The 24,069-nt window shown below is 41.7% G+C and overlaps 1 protein-coding gene across 1 annotated transcript in view; it reads right to left on the bottom strand.

Annotated features, from left to right (window-relative positions):
* LOC138665903 (alpha-2-macroglobulin-like) overlaps positions 1-24,069 on the bottom strand; it is an 88,826-nt gene that overhangs the window by 47,593 nt on the left and 17,164 nt on the right. The window contains exons 9-17 of the mRNA XM_069753856.1: positions 15,895-16,009; positions 13,762-13,871; positions 13,521-13,679; positions 11,269-11,496; positions 8,976-9,042; positions 6,800-6,945; positions 4,023-4,172; positions 3,083-3,268; positions 2,587-2,689 (exon numbers count right to left, since the gene is read on the bottom strand). Coding sequence (XP_069609957.1) covers positions 2,587-2,689; positions 3,083-3,268; positions 4,023-4,172; positions 6,800-6,945; positions 8,976-9,042; positions 11,269-11,496; positions 13,521-13,679; positions 13,762-13,871; positions 15,895-16,009 — 1,264 coding nt within the window. The remainder of the gene's footprint in view (positions 1-2,586; positions 2,690-3,082; positions 3,269-4,022; positions 4,173-6,799; positions 6,946-8,975; positions 9,043-11,268; positions 11,497-13,520; positions 13,680-13,761; positions 13,872-15,894; positions 16,010-24,069) is intronic.

The raw sequence follows: 24,069 nt of genomic DNA, 5'->3' as shown, positions 1-24,069 counted from the left end.
TCACGCTTCACTAGTTGCCTTCCATTTATGTTTCAGTGATGGATCTGTAAAGGTCGGCCAGGGCCGTAGTCGTGGCTGGGTATCTCTGGCAAGATATACCCTGGCCTTCCCTTACAGAAGATTAACATTTCTCTGGTACTCTACTTGCCTCTTCATTCCTGGCACTGACAAGGCCTACCCCCCTTTTAGTGGGGTGGCTTTTGGCTTCATTTGAATGAGCAGAGACACAGTCCAAGTATAACTCAAAATGCAAAACTTTGCTTTCGGATCTTCGCAGCACATCCAGATACATTCCATCAACAACAACAGTTTCTATGTTACACAATACTGCATCTCTCCCTTCTCTTTTCTCCCTGTCACACAGCTCAAGATCGGGTCGTACCTCACTGTACGTTTTTCCAGCATCCTCGTTGTGTATGCTCACTGTTTGCAGATGGACCCTCATCCGTTTCGCACCGGCACCAAGGGAGTCCAGCCATGCTAGCAATCTCCACATCCTGAGGTACCCGGCCATCTGTCCTGCCTTTTCTGTCCTGCAGTATTCCTGGGAAACTCAATCCTTTGTTCCTTCAATCTCTTCTCTCTGCATCTGTCACTCTGCTAGGTGACCCGCTGTCTCTGGATGGCTGGGCTTCTACTTCAACGTTGAGACACAGATACCAGATACCCACATTGTCTAAATACCTTGCATAAAATTATGCAAAACAAAGCCTCAAAAGAGAGGACAGCAAAGGAAACCAACTCCATATACTATCTAGAAAAATTAGGAGGAAAAGGGAGTACTTAGGTTAAAAAGAATATTTTATTGTGAAAATTTAATAAAGTATAACACACAGTAAAAATTACAACAGGATGACATTAAAGATCATGAGTGCCATATACCCCACTTAGCTGCCAGTATCACATAAATCAGGAAGGCATGCCATAAAAAAAGTGCTAACATAGTGCAATGATCCCCTTGAGAAAGCAACAAACAAACAAGCGAAACATACGCTCTGTTGGATTCCTCTGGTGCCATCCACCCCTTTCTGGTGTTAGCTGCTGGTAAGCACCATTTACAGCTATTTGCTTTGATGATTATATGGTTACTTTGGGTTAGCACTTCATCCCTTTTTTTTTTTTTTTCTTTAGTGCTACTCATTTCGTTTGGTGCTGGCTGCAGGGAAGTGCTATTGTATAAGAATTATTCCATGAGATCATACTATTGCACTATATTAGCACTTTCATTATGGCATGCCTTCCTGATTTATGTGATACTGGCAGCTACGTGGGGTATATGGCACTCATGATCTTTCATGTCATCCTGTTGTAATTTTTACTGTGTGTTACACTTTATTAAATTTTCACAATAAAATACTCTTTATACCCTAAGTACTCCCTTAACCTCCTAATTTTTCTTCTACTTCAACGTTGTGGGGTGCTAGGTGGCTCGGGCATATTGCCTATCCGAGCACTACTGCCTTCCTGCCCCTAACCGACTAAGCCTCAGGAAGTTCAGCTATCTTAGGGTACCGTCACACTCAGCAACTTTCCAACGATCACGACCAGCGATACGACCTGGCCGTGATCGTTGGAAAGTCCTTGTGTGGTCGCTGGAGAGCTGTCACACAGGGCCGCGCTTAGTAACCCAATCTTTACCCTGGTTACCATTGTAAATGTAAAAAAAAAAATCACATACTTACATTCCGGTGTCTGTCGGGTCCCCCGGCGTCAGCTTCCCTGCATTCCTCCTGCATCCTGTGTAAGCGCCAGCCGTAAAGCAGAGCGGTGACGTCACCGCTGTGCTCTGCTTTACGGCCGACCGGCACTGACACAGGATGCAGGAGTGCAGGGAAGCGGACGTCGGGGGACGTGACAGGCACCGGAATGTGAGTATGTGTTTTTTTTTTTTACATTTACAATGATAACCAGGGTAAACATCGGGTTACTAAGCGCGGCCCTGCGATTAGTAACCCGATATTTACCCTGGTTACCAGTGAACACATCGCTGGATCGGTGTCACACTTGCCGATCCAGCGATGTCAGTGGGTGATCCAGCGACGAAATAAAGTTCTGGACTTTCAGCGACGACCAGCGATGTCACAGCAGGATCCAGATCGCTGCTGCATGTCAAACACAACGATATCGCTATCCAGGACGCTGCAACGTCACGGATCGCTATCGTTATCGTTGTAATGTTGTTCAGTGTGACGGTACCTTTACTCCCCAGTTAACCCCTCCTATGTTAACTATCTACGGGGAGGCTAACAATCAAGAACTCTGTGCCCCTATCTAGTGTCTAAACTGTATAATGCACTATCCCTATAAAATACACTGTATTAAAATATTACACATGTCTTAAGGGGTTGGGGGGTACCGCATAGTCCTTGTAACCCCTTACAGATCCATTCATTGTTTTCATCACTATATTTAAAGAACACACTTACAGTGCTCGCTGAAAGCAAAATGAAGTTTTGAGGACAGTGTATTTTAATTTAAAATTGATCAGGAAAATGAAATATTAAGTAGAAAATGCAAAATATGCATTTTCTCTATCAAATTACAATAAATAGACATTATATAAAATGATTACTACAAATAACTTACCTAAACTAGGTGACATAGCATATACCCTATGATGCAGCTCGACTTCAGCACATATCAGAGGCTTCTTAATATCTGCACTTGTTACTATTCTTAAGCGAATGGCCTATGAGGAAATGCAAAGTAATGTGAATTGCCCGTACATGCACACTTATGTTATTGCCCCTAATATTCAGCTTTAAAACTTTTAATCAAACATTTCTCATTTGTGAAAAATTTTTAAATCTTGCATATTTTTTTACTTCATATCTGGAATCAGCACCTTTCATTTGGGTAAAATCATCAAAAATACTTGGTTCAGCAGTATTTAATTTTTAAATGTAGACCAGTGTTTGGTTTTCAATGCACTAATCACAGCTAAAATGCTTTCCTGCTTTAGATCTGAAAAATATGCCTACTTTATTAGAGATTTTGTTGTACATTGGACTTATATTGAGGACAAACTTCTCATTTAATGGTAATTCATGTAATTTTGTGTTAATTTAGTCAAAGGTTTTACCTTGAACAAGCTGTATACATCCACACTTTCATCTCTAGGGAACCGTGGGATATGTGGCCTTCTAATGGGGCCACCAGGGAAACTAGGAAGTGGGAAGTAAGGTCCATCATACCCACAGGAAGGTTTATTTTCTTGGATGCGATAGTCGTATCTTCCAAAATCGAAGGAGGGAAAGAGGTCAAAAACCTTATAGAGAAAAAAATGAAAGAGCATTTTTAAAAGCTTGAATATAAATAATATCCAGTTTAGGAACCAACTGTAATACTGTACTGCCCTGAACAAATACAATTGAATAAGGGGGATCTATAGTAGCTGGCCATGACTGCTATTGTTTTGACGGGGTTGCTGTATTCGGTCTGCATACGTGAATTTCTGGCCAGCATACGTGAATTTCTAACAGCTGATTGGTTAGGGTGGTAGGAATCACACGTCCACCTATCTGATATTGATGACCCATAAGGATAGGTCATATAGATCATAATAATTACACTTTTTATTTTAAAGCTGATATGTCACCTAAATATGCTATCCTAAGTTATGACCTCTATTCCTTTCTTAACGCTGCCTTCAGCTTGACTGGCAGCTTTTTTTTTGCTGTGTGGTTTCAAGCAGAGGACCTGTCACTCAAGCAGAAGGAGGCAGCAATGGGCAGTGACTAGAACTGGGGAGAGTAGAAGCTTGGGAAGGGTTTTCACACATCTAAAGCACTTCACCCTTATTTGCATACTGATTTAAATGATGATTTCTCAGTAGCAGGAGGAACAGACTAACTAGCTATAGATATGGATGAACTTGTTTTTTGAAAGATTACATAAAAACCGATTGGGTGGTGAAATCCTGATGACAGATATCCTTTAAGTTCTATAGAATATGTTGGCACTATGAATATATAAAAAGTAATACAGACACTTGCTGTTCTATAAATCACACCATCACTCACTTTTTCAGCAGTCAGCTCTTTCTCTGGTCTCATCAGTACCACACTCTGATCCACCACCCTCAGACCACAGAGGGATCCGGGAGCAGCCTGGACCTGGAGAGACACATCTGATCCTGGAAGAACTTCATCTGGGGAAAACTCAGTTGACACCTGGAAAAAAAGTTTAAAAAGTTACAATAAAATATTGAAATAAAACCACTGAGAGACAGAGAGAGAAAGAGAGTATTTTTCCTCCTGATGAAAATGCTTGAGTTTTCCATTCACTTCCATTACGCTCGCTACTCGAGTCGAGCACGTCCGAGTGTCCGATGTGCTCGATTCGAGTACTAAACACTCGAGCATTTCAGTATTTCAGTGCTCGATCAACACTAGGGGGTTACAATTTGTTGACACAGATGCTCACCAGCTTCAAAGTAATTGTCATTCAGTCAAAGCAAATACTAAGAGCACTACAGGTTTGGGTCAGTCTCTGGTCACAGTTGTTACTGGGGAGTGATCAGACAATCATGCACTATCGATAAATATTCCAAAAATGGTCTGAAACCAGTCAGACAGAATTCATGGGCTGCACTTAATGAATTCAGTAACCAATGAAACTAGATCCTTTAGATGAGGCTGGAAGTAGCCCAAATACTACTTGTCAAGAGAGACACTCGAATTCTGCCAGACCACAAGAAGTCTCCGCAGCTCACTGTTCTGCTGACAGGTGGTAGCCCTTATCAAACATAAAGTGATCCAATTCTCCAAACATCCAGTATAGAGTGTAAAAAGACTCACGCTGTTCATATACTACATTGACAATCACTCTGAATGACTGCCATGTAAAACTAATTCCTTCTGCAGGGGTCTTTTGAAAAGGGTTTTTCCATGAACAAAGATCATTTTATAAAATAGATCTTGTGGAATAATAATAATTTCCACAATTGTATGTTTTTCTAAAAAAATGTTCCTGTGCTGAGATAATCTTATAAATGTGCCCCTGCTGTGTACTGTGTAATGGCTGTGTCTGACCTACAGGAGCATGGTCTGATCGTACCACAGCTCCTGGGCAGGGGAGGAAGCAAAAGAGAATACAGACATTACATCATGTTACGGATCTGCAACACAGGACAAAGGTAGAAGGGGGAAAACTGACCCTGCACTATGACTAGGCTGAAACCCTACGATGGAGTGGGCGACCCATTCCTTGCGAATAGACCCACCGACGATCCTAGGTTAATCTCATGCGAAGACCTATAGATAAGGGGAAGGGGTTCCCTAAAAGAACTAAGGACTGGGTACAAAAATGGGTCACCTCCTAATAGAAAACAAAGAGAAGGCTGCAGAATCCAATAAAAAACAGAAACTAAGGCTAGCAGAACCAGAGGTCCCAGCACTGCACAAATAACACACACAGAAGACAAAGCAAAGCACCAAGCCAGAACTCAAGCAGATTAACACTGTTGTCCAGCAAGGACTGGGAGGCAGGTGCTGGTTAATAAAGAGTGAAACAAACACCTGACCCGAGACAAACCCAGCACCAGAGGAAAAAGACCGGCAGCCAGAACTCCACAAGAAAATGGCGGATAGTCACAAACTAAACAGATTCTAACACATCATGGGTATCATAGCCTGTTCTTTTTGTGAGGTGAAACTTTTCACTGCCATTTTGTTAGCAATGTTTTACCTCAGAGAAAGAATCAAATGTGATCCCCGTGGTGTACTATCTGTATTGTCTTTTGCTTCCTCCCCTGGCCACGAGCTGTGGTGTGATAAGACCATGCCCCTGTACGGTCAGACACAGCCATTACACAGTACACAGTGGGGGCACATTTATAAGATTATCTCAGCACAGGAACACTTTATTTAAATACATCCAATTGTGGAAGTTATTATTATTTAAAGATATATTGTTTAAAATGTTGATAACCCCTTCATGACCTATGACGTATAGTTACATCATAGATCATGTATTCCCCTTTGATGCGGGCTCTGGAACTGAGCCCACATCTTTTCCTGCACATGACGGCTGATTTGATCAGTTGTCTTGTGCCCTTAACAGCCGTGGGTGGCATCTCAATTCTCCCACGGCTGCTGACATGTTATATATTGCTGTCAATCTCTGACAGCAGCATTTAACATGATAGCACCGGTAGAGCTCCCCCATCGGAGCCCGTGTCACATGATCGCGGGGGCCAAAGGTTGACACGACAGTCGGGGGTCTGCAGAAGACCCCCGTGTTTGTCATTGCTAATCTGCTATGAATGCCGAACGTGGCCGACGTTCACAAAAGATGATTATTTTTGCAGAAGCCCTGCTATGTGTTCTCAAGTGAACAGAAGATCACAGCTTCAAGTCTCCTAAAAAGGCTATTGAAGCAAGTAAAAAGTAGACAAAAAATGTTTTTAGAAATATTTAAAAATATTAAAGTTCAATCACACACCTTTCAAAATAAAACAATAATAAAAAAATACATATTTTTGGTATCACTGAGTTCAGAAACGCCCGATCTATCAAAATAATAAAATAATGAATCCAATCGGTAAATGGTGTAACAAGAAAAATAATCAAAATGCCAGAATTAGGTTTTTTGGTCACCGCAACATTGCAATAAAATGCAATAACAGGCGATCAAAACATTGCGTCTACTCCAAAATAATAATAAAAATGTCAGCTCGGTTTGCAAAAAATAAGCCGTCACTCGGCCCAAAAGCTCAAAAAATGAATCCATAGTGTATAATATGGACAATAATAACAATATATCCTTTGATATAATTTCAACATCAAAGTCTACTTACTTTATTCTTGAAACATTTAAGTATGTTGAATTTTGTGGCATCGGCTAACATTTCTCCATTAGGCAGAAGGATGTACACAAGAACATGGACAATCTTGGAATTGCCTGCTTGTATAGGCAGGGTTACGGTAAGTTCTCCACTTATATCTGTGATGAAAAAAATCACTTGTTAAAAAACATTTACTTCATACTTTATCCTATTTTACTGCAGAATTTTACCTTTTTCATATACTGTAGAATCATCTGCTTAAAGAATTAGAATATAATCTAAGATCATAGAATCTGAGCCACTGTCTGAACTTTGCATGGTGCTAGCTTTGAGCTTAGTCACCAAGTGACCAAGTTGCTGTCGCACAGAACAAATCTGGTCTGGACATCTTTAAATCCAAGATATCAGACATTCTTCACTAAGTCAGACCACAGCTATGACCAAGGACCTAGATAGGATCCAAAATATAAGCGTCTTTTTTATGCATTTTCAGAGAGCTTTAATAACATTTTGGTTTTATGAAGATCAAAATGCAGAATGCCTTTGTTTTGGTGTCCAATGTATCTTTCCACAAGGCCATCCAAACTTCTGAGCTTCTAGCTCAGTTATTGGAGCTCTACACTGCAATTCATCTTGGTTGTGCAGTCTAGCTACTGATCCAAACATATGGAACAAATGCAGCTACATTCCATTAGTTAGTCAGTTGGAGAGTGTTCTTTAGGTGTTCTTTAGGCAACTGTCAGGATTTTTTGGGTACAGTATGGTTGCATTACTTTGGCACTGTTTGTTATTCCACAATCACCCAATCTAAGGCTAAGCTGCATATGGCAATTCCTGGTGGACCATTTAGGCTCCGATTCATCAAAGCAATTTCACCAGAACTCTGATGAAAAGTTAAAAATGTTTATGCAAATCGACGTTGAGAAAAAGTTTTTCTACTTTTGACATTTTCATGCCAGTACCTTTTAGCTGTACTAAAATGGGTGCACCTGAATATGAAAGGGTGTGACAGGGGCGTGATGCCACAGCTTGTCTAAGGCTACTTTCACACTAGCGTTTTTTGCAATACGTCGCAATGCGTCGTTTATGGGAAAAAACGCATCTTGCAAAGTTGCCCCATAGATTAACATTAGCGACGCATTGCGACGCATTGACACACGTCGCAACCGTCGTGCGACGGTTGCGCCGTGTTGTGGCAGACCGCCGGGAGCAAAAAACGTTACATGTAACGTTTTTTGCTGCCGACGGACCACTTTTTCCTCCGCCGCCACCTCCCCGCACCTTACAATGGGGCAGCGGATGCGCAGGAAAAATGCATCCGCTGCCTCTGTTGTGTGGCGCATTCACTGCTAGCGTCGGAACCTCGGCCCGACGCACTGCGACGGGCCGAGTCCGACGCTAGTGTGAAAGTAGCCCAACTCATGCCGAGCTGTAGCATTCCCTATGACAGAAATCTTACTCCAGAAGGAGATTGAAGTAAGATTTCTGGGATGGCATGCAGTGAGGAACACGACACTCTTCAGACGGTGCAGATTCGTGAAGAGGGGTGCACCTCTTGATGAATCACAAGTGTCTGACTTCAACACACCATCCTCATCAGGTCCAGTGAGAAATTTGGAAAGACGAAAAAATGGTCTTATGCTTTATGATTACTTATTTCTTGTATATGAGTACATTATATTCTTCGCTAAGTAGTTAAGTAGTGTGAGTGGTAGGAACAAAAAGTTTAGCAACCAATGAATTTACTAGAATGTGTAAATACTTTTGGGTACTATTATTATTTTTTTGCTCATACATTATTCATATGTGATTAGTCTCAGCATAAGTAGACTTTAGACTTAAATTTTAAGAGCAGATTAGTGCTCTATTATACTAGTGTTGACCAACTCCAGTCCACAAGAGTCACCAACAGTCCATGCCTTCTTCAGGATTTCCATACTATTGCACGGGTAGTTATTCCATCACCTGGGCAATAATAAGGAAATCCTGAAAACAGACAGGGTCTATCAGTGACTCTTGAGGACTGGAGTTGGTGAACACTGCTCTATACTCTCTATGATATCCTATGATTATCTCAAAGAATAAAGTGACATTTTGATATATATTTTTTGCTATAAAAAAAGATTGAACATCAATGTAGACTTTATGTATTAAATTCAACAACTATCATTTTAAACGAATGCCTCACCTTCATTAGTGTTTTCAGTTTTAATTTCCACTGTGCCTGAGTCTTTAATAGTAACTTCAGAAACCAACTATAAAAAAAAATAATCATAAGTAGAGATGAGCAAGATGATGAGATGCAAATCGACCTCACAATGATTTTTTTTAGGAATTCTCTAAGCCTGGCAAATACTTTGCAGCTATAACATCTCTTGATATAATACAACAAATCAGGAGGAACTATAATAGACTGTATAAAAGCAGAGGCAGGGAATGTAGTAGCCACTTTGTGGTGAATCTGGATAGTGAGATGACGTCACAGCTTAACAATAGACATAGTGTTTGATAGCACAGAAGTGAAGAATGGTTACCACCTGTTTCTGAATAGCCAGCCATACATGTTGAGGTCACTTTGTCATTATTATGGCTGTGTTTGCATTAAAGAACTTTAAAGAGACTGGATACAGTCCTAGGAGATCTCATAGTGTTATACACATTTTTTCAGGGCAATTGTAGTACTTGCGATTCTGCGCTGCTAATCTTTTTGAAAAAAACGTAACAAAGTTGGCATATTTCAATTTAAAAAGATTTGTTCATCTCTGGTCAATGGTCATAAGTATGGTGGTGATAAGTATGAGACTAATAATGAGGATGATGATAATAATGAAGAGGATAACATATTAGAGTCTAGTTTCCTTTGAGATATTTTTTAAACATTTTCCATTGAAATTTTGCCATTTTTCTCTTAAGGACAGAAAAAAAATTTCCTAGCACCTCCTTACTTAGAGAATCCTAGAAATAACCTAAGCCAAATAGCACTGTATGAATGTAATTTTATATTATAAAAATGCATAAAGCCATACACAAGTTATATTAAATGCAATTAATTATCGATTGTATTATTTTAAAAAATGTATCGTGTCTACTTAATACATTCGTTATTAAAGAGACTGGAGAAGGGAGCTAGTGCTAGAAGTTTGGAATCTCGTCATTATAGCTTTTTTTTATAACTTTGTGCACTTACTCTACCTATTATTGATAGGTTAGTATGATCATATATTGAGATTCTGGGTTTGGCTTTCATTCTAAGATATCAACATTCAACATCAACATTTTTTATCCTACTAATGTATTTCAATCATCATATTGTACAGCACTGTGTACTCACAACTGCTCATTTTGCCTTTCTACGCAGTTAATTCCTATGTTTTCTATTAGGTCTATGACATCGCGTCATTAAAAACCGACCAGCTGAATTCTTCTAAGCTCTGTGTAGAAACAGGAAGTCTATTTTCCCTACATTAGTCATCATTAGATCTACAGTTCTCCATCACTGCAAATTCTCTGGCAGTCCAGCTCTACCCTTTCAACTCCTGACCGAGCGGCTTTGCTTTTTCCTCCTGCCAAGGACTTTGCCATGATGTATAATTGTAGTTCTAATGATGACTCATACAAGGAAAAAAAAGACTTCCTGTTTCTACACAGAGCAGAGAAAAGATAAGAATTAGCTGGGTAGAAAGGTAAAATAAGCAATTGTAAGCCCACATGGCTATATAATATGACGATTGCAATAAACTAAGAGGATAAAAACTTTCACAGGAGTGCTTCTCTTAAGGGTTGATATTTCCCTTTTAGGATTTCTAATTTCAATAGGTGGAGCTAGAGTTCAAGCCTTCTTCCTGTCTTAAGAGCCAATTTTCACATGTACGAATCCACTGCATTTTAACATAAAATCTCTGCACATGCGAATGAGGATTTTAAATGAATTCAACACTTTATTTAAAATGTACTCTCCTCTTTCTGAGTGTATTATTCGGATACTCCATAACATTTGGTTAGTAGATGGTGACAGTATGTGGACTGTATATGGTAGAATTTTCTCGGCACTATATGATGGTATTACTGTATGTGAGCTTAAATTCCTCTATTGCTTTTTTGCCCCATTTGTTCTAGCAATGAACCAATAAACATTGATGATGTATTCTAGCAATTTAATTAGTAAGTAGGCCTTGTATTAATTAAATATGGCATATGATGCAATTCAATATATATGGCCAACTTTATCTACTGTACAGGGGCCTGGCAACTACATTAGCTTCCTCCATAACCCCTTTCCTCAACAATTTACTTTCTGATTAGATGAAATATAAGGAGCTGGATGCCATTGAAATTACTGTAGCTATTGCCAAAGCATTCATTTCTGATGTGATCTTTGTGGGGCATGTTATGGCATAGGGCAAAAGAAGAGTCACATTGGTATTCTGATAAAAGTATTACCGTAATTAAAATCATACAAATTCATATGTCATATGTCTCACCAGGTAATGCAGGGATAACGTTTTGACCTCGTCCAGGTCTGTGTGACTAATGATGTATTTCATGTGGACATCTTGACGGCCCTCACATGGTAAGGCGTGATCCAACGAATCAAGTTTCAAGAAGCTCTTGGTCCGAGAGTAGAAGGGGACGACACGTTGTGAGGCTTCACCATAATTAGCTTGGGATCTACCATAAATATATGGTTCTATCTTCACGTCTGTTCGAGCCTTTAAATAAAACAAATATATAGCACCATTTTAATTCTCACTTGTCATTCTGTTTTCACTTATTATTCCATTTTTATGACAGTCTCAGAAAAAGGAAGGGTGCAGTCCTTAAGAAGTTGGTGCCTATTTATTGAATTTGGTAAATCTTTAAACTGTTATTCACCAAAGCTGGAAATGTGTTAGAAGTTAGAAGCTGGAGTATATTTCTGTTGCAATGTATGCTACCAATATGGTATAAATTGTGATTAATTTCTTGGGCACACTAGGCCGTTTCCCATCCCGTCAGAAATACATCCACTTTATAAAAAGTTTGCAGAGCGATAGTACTAGAGTAAAAACGATAAGTCATAACATTTTTCTAAAACTTTTAACATTTTCTACAGTTTTGTGCCAAAATTCTGGTGACATCTGCTTTATCTTTTGAAACCAAAGAATTAAATACAGTTGAGGAAATAAGTATTTGGTCCCTTGCTGATTTTGGAAGTTTGCCCACTGACAAAGACATGAACAGTATATAATTTTAAGGGTAGGTTAATTTTAACATTAAGAGATAGAATTTCAATAATAAAATCCAGAAAATCACATTGTATAAATTATATAAGTTTATTTGCATTTTGCAGTGAGAAATAAGTATTTGATCCCTCTGGCAAACAAGAATTAATACATGGTGGCAAAACCCTTGTTGGCAAGCACAGCAGTCAGACTTTTTTTGCATTTGATGATGAGGTTTGCGCACATGTCAGGAGGAATTTTGGTCCACTCCTCTTTGTAGATCATCTCTAAATCATTAAGATTTTGAGGCTGTCGCTTGGCAACTCGAAGCTTCCCTCCATAAGTTTTCTATGGGATTAAGGTCTGGAGACTGGCTAGGCCACTCCATGCCTTAATATGCTTCTTTTTGAGCCACTCCTTTGTTGCCTTGGCTGTATGTTTTGAGTTATTGTCTTGCTGGAAGACCCAGCCACAACCCATTTTTATTGTCGTGGCGGAGGGAAGGTGGTTGTCACTCAGGATTTTACAGTACATGGCTCCATCCATTCTCCCATTGATGCAGTGAAATAGTCCTGTGACCTTAGCAGAGAAACATTCCAAAACATAATGTTTCCACCTCCATACTTGACAGTGGAGATGGTGTTCTTTGGGTCATATGCATCATTTATCTTCCTCCAAACACGGCAAGTTGAATTAATGTCAAAGAGCTCAATTTTTGTCTCATCTGACCACAGCACCTTCTCCCAATCACTCACAGAGTCATCCAGGTGTTCATTGACAAACTTCAGACGGGCCTGCATATGTGCCTTCTTGAGCAGGGAGACCTTGCTGGCACTGCAGGATTTTAAATCTTTACAGTGTAATGTGTTAGCAATGGTTTTCATTGTGTCTTTGGTCCCAGCTACATTGAGATAATTAACAAGTTCCCGCCGCGTAGTTTAAAGCTGATCTCTCACCTTAGTCATGATCAAGGATACCCCATGAAGTGAAATTTTGCATGGTGCCCCAGATCAATGTGATTGACAGTCATTTTGTATTTCTTCCATTTTCTTACTAATTCACCAAAGAGATGTCTCTTCTTCACCCAACGTCTTACTTATGGTTTTGCAGCCCATTGCAGCTTTGTGCAGGTCTATGATCTATTCACTGACATCCTTAGAAAGCTCTTTGGTCTTGTGATTTTCTAGATTTTATTTTCGATATTCTAGCTCTTAATGTTAAAATTAGCCTACCCTTAAAATTATGGACTGTTCATGTCTTTGTCAGTGGGCAAACTTACAAAATCCGCAAGGGATCAAATTCTTATTTCCCCCACTGTAGGAGCTTTCCATCACTGGCATGGGAGTTTGGTCAAAGTGAAAGGCAGCAATAATGGAATAATATTTTGACAATTTGCAGTACAGTCGATTCAAAGGCAATATTTCCTTACACATTTTAGTCCCCTATAATAATGTATTTTTTATATAATTTATCACCTATATTCTAAAAGTACATAAAAATAAATGTTAACTACTGCTGACAAATAAGCATACCGTCAAGTACATGGAGTTGTTCCAGTCGGTTGTGTTTAGAGTAAACGATGCTTGTCCATTCTCATCGGTCACTAAGATTTTGCCTTCCGATCCATATCTATGCATCAGGGAAATTTTAATGTTTGGTTTAGGAACATCTCCAGCATCCACCACTTTAATCTTTAAAAGGAAAATTAAAATACAGCTTATAAAATCTGAAATTGACCTTCATAACAGGGAACAGGAGGACAAAGCGACTCACCAAACCGCTGTATGGGATGCCAGCCTTGTAGTTAGTGTCAGCATTAATAAATGATATTTTATTGATGACGTTGGTTACACTGGTTTGTCCGGTTGATGATAGCTCCACTCCTACATCAAGAGAGAACGTTGGGAGAAAAATCTTATAATGTATCATTTCATTTGTATTCTTACATTTCTTTGAGAACTTAATTATTATAGACACAAATATGTCAAGGAGATCAGAGTAGGGAAATCAGCAGCAGCGTACTAATTAACTTTTTAGTCCCGACCATTTTTTCTTACCTGTATTTCCCCTTTTAACCTCTTTGTAGAGCACAATTCAGGGTTGCTGTTTTTTTTACTCCCTGCCATCTTCACTCCTTCCTTTTCTCTTATGTTAACAACCTAAAGTCGCTCACAGTACCATATTAATCGGATAAGTGCTATCCAATTTTTTATTGGACAGCACTTGGACCAATGCTATATTATGGGGCAGTGCAGATTAACATTTTTTTTTCTCATACAGATTCGGAGTGAGAAAAAAAATGGCAGCATGCTGCAATTTCATTCGTAAATCAGGCAAGACTTGCCCATTCAAGTTTACCGGTTTGTAGAAATCATTGGACTGTACTCGGATGACATCTGAAACAATGGAGAGGATGGAAGAATTTTGTTTTCCAGCTTCTTCTCATGTGTGCGCTGATTCTCTCATCTGAAAGAATCGGATCACACTAAGCTGACACTCAGCTCAAACTCTGAATTGATTAGTGTCATTAGCTTAATTGACCCAATTCCCTCAGATGAAGGAATCTACAGTCGCGTGATTCCGGCCTAATTCACATACTATCAAGGAGAACCCTGTGTTGCTTGATCATGGTGTTTTTGGTCATATTGACTATTATAACGGGAGCTGATCTGCAATATCTGGTAGCATCCATTAAACAGTGTGAAGGAGAAGTGGAATTTTGATCCATACACTGTTTACATCCAGCATCTGCCAGGGTGGAAAGCAGTTAATCAATCAATGAGTTGCAAGCAGCGGGGAGGCCGAATGTCAGGCCCCCATCAATCTGATATGGATAAACTTTCATAAGCGTAAGTCATCAGAATCAAAGGGGTGGAAACTCCATTCAATACAGAACATTCTAACTTACCATTTAGCTTAAATGGTCACTGTTGTTTGAGCCAATGTAATCTTATAGGATGGCCAATGCAACGACTAGCAAAATTGCAAAGTTCCTTATTACTCAAATATGACATTTTAAGCCCCCAAAATCACTACAAAGTGCTGACCACCAGGTTTCTCCTGTCTGTTAGCATAGCTATCCACTACCTGTTGTCAAGTGTAATCCATCTCTATCAACAGAGATGTTGAGACAAATTGCAGAAAGTGGAGATTGGCTTATTTTCTGTCTAACAAACTGCATGCACACAAAAACGAATGATGGACATTTAAATCTAGCGCTAGCATGTCATTGAACATTGGCAAGCTCTTTGCATTTTGGGAAATCACTGCCTGTTGTAAAATATAATCCATCCCTAGCAGCAGAGATGTTGAGATGGATTACAGAAAGCAGAGCTAGGCTTTTTGTCTCTCTGCTCCTTTTCTGTCTGTTTGACAAGCATATAGACATAATTGAGAGGAAGGATTTCGGTTCAGAGCAGGTGATTGGACAAAGGCAGACTCTATGCATGTTGGGTAGTTATGGGAACGTCATGCTGGCAGAATGCTGGTGAAGAGAAACTGCCTACTCAAAAAAAGTGGATGGCAAATTACAGACCATGAGAATTGGTACAGTTCAGGGGCTGACTGGTATTTGCACCTAAATTGTTTTACCTGTGCCGTTGGAAGTCCGGAAGAACATGACTACTCTTATTTTTAGTGAAATGACAATCGGAGACAAAATTAAAGCATTTGTTCCCTAATGTAATGCATCTACCAGAACACCAACTATTTTTGGGCCCCCATAAGATACGAAAACCAAGACGCAACTCCTTCTTCTGCTTCATCTTAAAGCTGTAGGGCAGTTAAAATTCAGACACTGATTACATAAGATCATATCCCACTTTGACTTTTAACATATTTGAACATAATCTAATTACTTCGTAATAGTTAAAAAGCATCTAAACGTCTAGAATAAGTTATACTTACCAGTCCCGTCTTCTGTAATGGAAGCAGAGCCTTTAAGTTCATTTCTCATGTTAGTTTCGTTTAGCTTAAAAAGTCCAGACGTGACCTCAATAGTATGGCAGCCAGATCTGTCCAACTGTGTGGAAGAAACAACTGGGATTCAAGAGTCATGCAACTAAAATGATCCTCCAGCCTGGCACTAAAAAGTGACAATGCATTTCACATCTATATTAACCCTGTTGTGAATTCTGTGGCAGAGCTCCCTCCTGTGGTCACAAGTGGTACTTCGGCTGATTCTCTCTGTGAGCTTCCGTTGGTGGAGGAAAGTGGTACTGCGGCTTCTGAGTTTCCTCCCTCAGGTGATGTGGTGAGGTCATTAGGTGCTGCTCTACTTAACTCCACCTAGTGCTTTGTTCCTGGCCTCCTGTCAATGTTCTAGTATTGGACTTGTTTCCTCCTGGATCGTTCCTGTGGCCTGCTGCTCTACATAGCTAAGTTTTCCTTTGCTATTTTGTTTGCTGTTTTTTCTGTCCAGCTTATCTATTTGTTTGCTGGAAGCTCTGGGACGCAGAGGGTGTACCTCCGTGCCATTAGTTCGGTACGGAGGGTCTTTTTTCCCCCTTTGCGTGGTTTTTTAGGGTTTTGTATTGACCGCAAAGTTACCTTTCCTATCCTCGCTCTGTTCAGAAAGTCGGGCCTCACTTTGCTAAATCTATTTCATCTCTACGTTTGTCTTTTCATCTTAACTCACAGTCATTATATGTGGGGGGCTGCCTTTTCCTTTGGGGTATTTCTCTGAGGCAAGGTAGGCTTATTTTCTATCTTCAGGCTAGCTAGTTTCTCAGGCTGTGCCGAGTTGCATAGGGAGCGTTAGGCGCAATCCACGGCTGCCTCTAGTGTTGTTGGAAAGGATCAGGGATTGCGGTCAACAGAGTTCCCACGTCTCAGAGCTCGTTCTATGTTTTTGGGTTATTGTCAGATCACTGTATGTGCTCTGACCTCTATGTCCATTGTGGTACTGAATTGCCTAATCATAACAGTACAGGAGGCCCAAAGTACTAATGATTCTCAATAGAGGGAAAAAAGAAGTTCTGAGACCATTTTTTTTTCTCTGCACTGTGTTTTGCCTTTTTTTTCCCCTAGACATTTGGGTGGTTCAGGACACAGGTGTAGCAATGGACATTAAAGGTCTGTCTTCATGTGTGGATCAGCTCACGGCAAGAGTACAAAATATTCAAGACTTTGTGGTTCAGAATTCTATGTTAGAACCGAGAATTCCTAACCGAGTTTCAAAATAATTGTAAACTATTTCTGGCTTTGAAACCTCGCTCCTCTGGTGACCCAGTTCAACAAGTTAGGATCATTATTTCTTTTTTGCGTGGCGACCCTCAGGACTGGGCATTTTCTCTTGCGTCAGGAGATCCTGCATTAACCCCTTCATGACCCAGCCTATTTTGACCTTAAAGACCTTGCCGTTTTTTGCAATTCTGACCAGTGTCCCTTTATGAGGTAATAACTCAGGAACGCTTCAACGGATCCTAGCGGTTCTGAGATTGTTTTTTCATGACATATTGGGCTTCATGTTAGTGGTAAATTTAGGTCAATAAATTCTGCGTTTATTTGTGATAAAAACGGAAATTTGGCGAAAATTTTGAAAATTTCGCAATTTTCACATTTTTAATTTTTATTCTGTTAAACCAGAGAGATATGTGACACAAAATAGTTAATAAATAACATTTCCCACATGTATACTTTACATCAGCACAATTTTGGAAACAAATTTTTTTTTGTTAGGAAGTTATAAGGGTTAAAATTTCACCAGCGATTTGTCATTTTTACAACGAAATTTACAAAACCATTTTTTTTAGGGACCACCTCACATTTGAAGTCAGTTTGAGGGGTCTATATGGCTGAAAATACCCAAAAGTGACACCATTCTAAAAACTGCACCCCTCAAGGTACTCAAAACCACATTCAAGAAGTTTATTAACCCTTCAGGTGCTTCACAACAGCAGAAGCAACATGGAAGGAAGAAATGAACATTTAACTTTTTAGTCACAAAAATTATCTTTTAGCAACAATTTTGTTATTTTCCCAATGGTAAAAGGAGAAACTGAACCACGAAAGTTGTTGTCCAATTTGTCCTGAGTACGCTGATACCTCATATGTGGGGGTAAACCACTGTTTGGGCGCACGGCAGGGCTTGGAAGGGAAGGAGCGCCATTTGACTTTTTGAATCAAAAATTGGCTCCACTCTTTAGCGGACACCATGTCACGTTTGGAGAGCCCCCGTGTGCCTAAAAATTGGAGCTCCCCCACAAGTGACCTCATTTTGGAAACTAGACGCCCCAAGGAACTTATCTAGATGCATAGTGAGCACTTTGAACCCCCAGGTACTTCACAAATTGATCCGTAAAAATGAAAAAGTACTTTTTTTTCACAAAAAAATTCTTTTAGCCTCAATTTTTTCACTTTCACATTGGCAACAGGATAAAATGGATCCTAAAATGTGTTGGGCAATTTCTCCTGAGTACACCAATACCTCACATGTGGGGGTAAACCACTGTTTGGGCACATGGTAAGGCTCGGAAGGGAAGGAGCGCCATTTGACTTTTTGAATGAAAAATTATTTCCATCGTTAGCGGACACCATGTCGCGTTTGGATAGCTCCTGTGTGCCTAAACATTGGCGCTCCCCCACAAGTGACCCCATTTTGGAAACTAGACCCCCCAAGGAACTTATCTAGATGCATATTGAGCACTTTAAATCCTCAGGTGCTTCACAAATTGATCTGTAAAAATGAAAAAGTACTTTTTTTTTCACAAAAAAATTCTTTTCGCCTCAATTTTTTCATTTTCACATGGGCAGTAGGATAAAATGGATCATAAAATTTGTTGGGCAATTTCTCCCGAGTACGTCGATACCTCATATGTGGGGGTAAACCACTGTTTGGGCACTCGGCAGGGCTCGGAAGGGAAGGCGCACCATTTGACTTTTTGAATGGAAAATTAGCTCCAATTGTTAGCGGACACCATGTCGCGTTTGGAGAGCCCCTGTGTGCCTAAACATTGGAGCTCCCCCACAAGTGACCCCATTTTGGAAACTAGACCCCCCAAGGAACTTAACTAGATGCATATTGAGCACTTTAAACCCCCAGGTGCTTCACAGAAGTTTATAACGCAGAGCCATGAAAATAAAAAATAATTTTTCTTTCCTCAAAAATGATTTTTTAGCCTGGAATTTCCTATTTTGCCAAGGATAATAGGAGAAATTGGACCCCAAATATTGTTGTCCAGTTTGTCCTGAGTACGCTGATACCCCATATGTGAGGGTAAACCACTGTTTGGGCGCACGGCAGGGCTCGGAAGGGATGGCACGCCATTTGGCTTTTTAAATGGAAAATTAGCTCCAATCATTAGCGGTCACCATGTCACGTTTGGAGAGCCCCTATGTGCCTAAACATTGGAGATCCCCCAGAAATGACACCATTTTGGAAACTAGACCCCCAAAGGAACTAATCTAGATGTGTGGTGAGGACTTTGAACTCCCAAGTGCTTCACAGAAGTTTATAACGCAGAGCCATGAAAAAAAAAAAAAAATTATTTTCTCAAAAATGATCTTTTAGCCTGCAATTTTTTATTTTCCCAAGGGTAACAGGAGAAATTTGACCCCAAAAGTTGTTGTCCAGTTTCTCCTGAGTACGCTGATACCCCATGAGTGGGGGTAAACCACTGTTTGGGCACACGTCGGGGCTCAGAAGGGAAGTAGTGACTTTTGAAATGCAGACTTTGATGGAATGGTCTGCGGGTGTCACGTTGCGTTTGCTGAGCCCCTGGTGTGCCTAAACGGTAGAAACCCCCCCACAAGTGACCACATTTTAGAAACTAGACCCCCCAACGAACTTATCTAGATATGTGGTGAGCACTTTGAACCCCCAAGTGCTTCACAGACGTTTACAACGCAGAGCCGTGAAAATAAAAAATCATTTTTCTTTCCTCAAAAATTATGTTTTAGCAAGCATTTTTTTAGATTCACAAGGGTAACAGTAGAAATTGGACCCCAGTAATTGTTGCGCAGTTTGTCCTGAGTATGCTGGTACCCCATATGTGGGGGTAAACCACTGTTTGGGCACACGTCAGGGCTCGGAAGTGAGGGAGCACCATTTGACTTTTTGAATACGAGATTGGCTGGAATCAATGGTGGCGCCATGTTGCGTTTGGAGACCCCTGATGTGCCTAAACAGTGGTAACCCCTCAATTCTAACTCCAACACTAACCCCCCCACACCTCTAACCCTAATCCCAACTGTAGCCATAACCCTAATCACAACCCTAACCACAACCCTAATTCCAACCCTAACCCTAAGGCTATGTGCCCAAGTTGCGGATTCGTGTGAGATATTTCCGCACCATTTTTGAAAAATCCGCGGGTAAAAGGCACTGCGTTTTACCTGCGGATTTTCCGCGGATTTCCAGTGTTTTTTGTGCGGATTTCACCTGCGGATTCCTATTGAGGAACAGGTGTAAAACGCTGCGGAATCCGCACAAAGAATTGACATGCTGCGGAAAATACAACGCAGCGTTTCCGCGCGGTATTTTCCGCACCATGGGCACAGCCGATTTGGTTTTTCATATGTTTACATGGTACTGTACACCTGATGGAACACTGCTGCGAATCCGCAGCGGCCAATCCGCAGCCAAATCCGCACCGTGTGCACATAGCCTAATTCTAAAGGTATGTGCACACGCTGCGGAAAACGCTGCGGATCCGCAGCAGTTTCCCATGAGTTTACAGTTCAATGTAAACCTACGGGAAACAAAAATCGCTGTACACATGCTGCGGAAAAACTGCACGGAAACGCAGCGGTTTACATTCCGCAGCATGTCACTTCTTTGTGCGGATTCCGCAGCGGTTTTACAACTGCTCCAATAGAAAATCGCAGTTGTAAAACCGCAGTGAAATGCGCAGAAAAAAACGCGGTAAATCCGCCATAAATCCGCAGCGGTTTAGCACTGCGGATTTATCAAATCCGCAGCGGAAAAATCCGCAGAGGAACAGAATACGTGTGCACATACCGAAACCCTAACCCTAGCCCTAACCCTACCCCTAACCCTAACCCTAACCCTACCCCTAACCCTAACCCTAACCCTACCCCTAACCCTACCCCTAACCCTACCCCTAACCCTACCCCTAACCCTATTCTAACATTAGTGGAAAAAAAAAATTCTTTATTTTTTTATTGTCCCTTCCTATGGGGGTGACAAAGGGGGGGGGTTATTTATTATTTTTTTTATTTTGATCACTGAGATATAATCTATCTCAGTGATCAAAATGCACTCTGGAACGAATCTGCCGGCCGGCAGATTCGGCGGGCGCACTGCGCATGCGCCCGCCATTTTGGAAGATGGCGGCGCCCAGGGAGAAGACGGACGGGACCCCGGCTGGATCGGTAAGTATGATGGGGTGGGGGGGGACCACGGGGGGGGGGGATCGGAGCACGGGGGGGGGAATCGGAGCGCGGGAGGGGTGGAACGGAGCACGGGGGCGTGGAAAGGAGCACGGGGGGCTGGAATGGAGCACGGGGGGTGGAACGGAGCACCGGGGGGGGGTGGATCGGAGTGCAGGGGGGGTGATTGGAGCACGGGGGGGTGATTGGAGCACGGGGGAGCGGACAAAAGCACGGGGGGGAGCGGAGCACTGGACGGAGGGGAGCCGGAGCAGTGTACCGGCCAGATCGGGGGGCTGGGGGGGGGGATCGGTGGGGTGGGGGTACATTAGTATTTCCAGCCATGGCCGATGATATTGCAGCATCGGCCATGGCTGGATTGTAATATTTCACCCGTTATAATAGGTGAAATATTACAAATCGCTCTGATTGGCAGTTTCACTTTCAGCAGCCAATCAGAGCGATCGTAGCCACGAGGGGGTGAAGCCACCCCCCCTGGGCTAAACTACCACTCCCCCTGTCCCTGCAGACCGGGTGAAATGGGAGTTAACCCTTTCACCCGGCCTGCAGGGACGCGATCTTTCCATGACGCCACATAGGCGTCATGGGTCGGATTGGCACCGACTTTCATGACGCCTACGTGGCGTCAAAGGTCGGGAAGGGGTTAAGTAATATCGATGCGTTTTTCCTGGCGCTTGGATTGCTGTACGATGAACCTAATTCAGTGGATCAGGCAGAAAAAAATTTGCTGGCTCTTTGTCAGGGTCAGGATGAGATAGAGGTATATTGTCAGAAATTTAGAAAGTGGTCCATACTCACACAATGGAATGAAGGTGCGCTCGCAGCGATTTTCAGAAACGGTCTCTCTGAAGCCCTTAAGGATGTCATGGTGGGATTTCCTATGCCTGCTGGTCTGAATGAGTCTATGTCTTTGGCCATTCAGATCGGTCGACGCTTGCGTGAGCGTAAATCTGTGCACCATTTGGCGGTATCACCTGAGCGTATGCAGTGCGATAGGACTTTGACCAGAGTTGAACGGCAAGAACACAGACGTCTGAATGGGCTGTGTTTCTACTGTGGTGATTCCACTCATGCTATCTCTGATTGTCGTAAACACACTAAGCGGTTCGCTAGGTCTGCCACCATTGGTACGGTACAGTCAAAATTTCTTCTGTCCGTTACCTTGATCTGCTCTTTGTCATCGTATTCTGTCATGGCATTTGTGGATTCAGGCGCTGCCCTGAATTTGATGGATTTGGAGTATGCAAAGCATTGTGGGTTTTTCTTGGAGCTCTTGCAGTGTCCTATTCCATTGAGAGGAATTGATGCTACGCCTTTGGCCAAGAATAAGCCTCAGTACTGGACCCAGCTGACCATGTGCATGGCTCCTGCACATCAGGAGGTTATTCGCTTTCTGGTGTTGCATAATCTGCATGATGTGGTCTTGTTGGGGTTGCCATGGTTACAAGTCCATAATCCAGTATTAGATTGGAAATCCATGTCGGTGTCCAGCTGGGGTTGTCAGGGGGTACATGGTGATGTTCCATTTCTGTCAATTTCGTCATCCACCCCTTCTGAGGTTCCAGAGTTCTTGTCTGATTACCGGGATGTATTTGATGAGCCCAAGTCCGATACCCTACCTCCGCATAGGGATTGTGATTGTGCTATCAATTTGATTCCTGGTAGTAAATTCCCAAAAGGCCGATTGTTTAATTTATCTGTGCCTGAGCACGCTGCTATGCGCAGTTATGTGAAGGAGTCCCTGGAGAAGGGGCATATTCGCCCATCATCTTCGCCATTAGGAGCAGGGTTCTTTTTTGTAGCCAAGAAGGATGGTTCGCTGAGACCTTGTATAGATTACCGCCTTCTAAATAAGATCACGGTTAAATTTCAGTACCCCTTGCCGTTGTTATCTGATTTGTTTGCTCGGATTAAGGGGGCTAGTTGGTTCACCAAGATAGATCTTCGTGGTGCGTATAATCTTGTGCGAATTAAGGGAGGCGATGAATGGAAAACTGCATTTAATACGCCCGAGGGTCATTTTGAGTATTTAGTAATGCCATTCGGACTTGCCAATGCTCCATCAGTGTTTCAGTCCTTTATGCATGACATCTTCCGAGAGTACCTGGATAAATTCCTGATTGTGTACTTGGATGACATTTTGATCTTCTCGGATGATTGGGAGTCTCATGTGAAGCAGGTCAGAACGGTTTTTCAGGTCCTGCGTGCTAATTCTTTGTTTGTGAAGGAATCAAAGTGTCTCTTTGGTGTGCAGAAGGTTTCATATTTGGGGTTCATCTTTTCCCCTTCTACTATCGAGATGGATCCTGTTAAGGTCCAAGCCATCCATGATTGGACTCAGCCGACATCTCTGAAAAGTCTGCAAAAGTTCCTGGGCTTTGCTAATTTTTATCGTCGCTTCATCTGCAATTTTTCTAGTATTGCTAAACCATTGACCGATTTGACCAAGAAGGGTGCTGATGTGGTCAATTGGTCTTCTGCTGCTGTGGAAGCTTTTCAAGAGTTGAAGCGTCGTTTTTCTTCTGCCCCTGTGTTGTGTCAACCAGATGTTTCGCTTCCGTTCCAGGTCGAGGTTGATGCTTCTGAGATTGGAGCAGGGGCTGTTTTGTCGCAGAGAGGTTCTGATTGCTCAGTGATGAAACCGTGCACCTTCTTTTCCAGGAAGTTTTCGCCTGCTGAGCGAAATTATGATGTGGGCAACCGAGAGTTGCTGGCCATGAAGTGGGCATT

Source organism: Ranitomeya imitator, chromosome 2, assembly GCF_032444005.1.
Source record: "Ranitomeya imitator isolate aRanImi1 chromosome 2, aRanImi1.pri, whole genome shotgun sequence".
NCBI lineage: Eukaryota > Metazoa > Chordata > Amphibia > Anura > Dendrobatidae > Ranitomeya > Ranitomeya imitator.
This window is presented reverse-complemented; position numbering and strand designations above follow the sequence as displayed.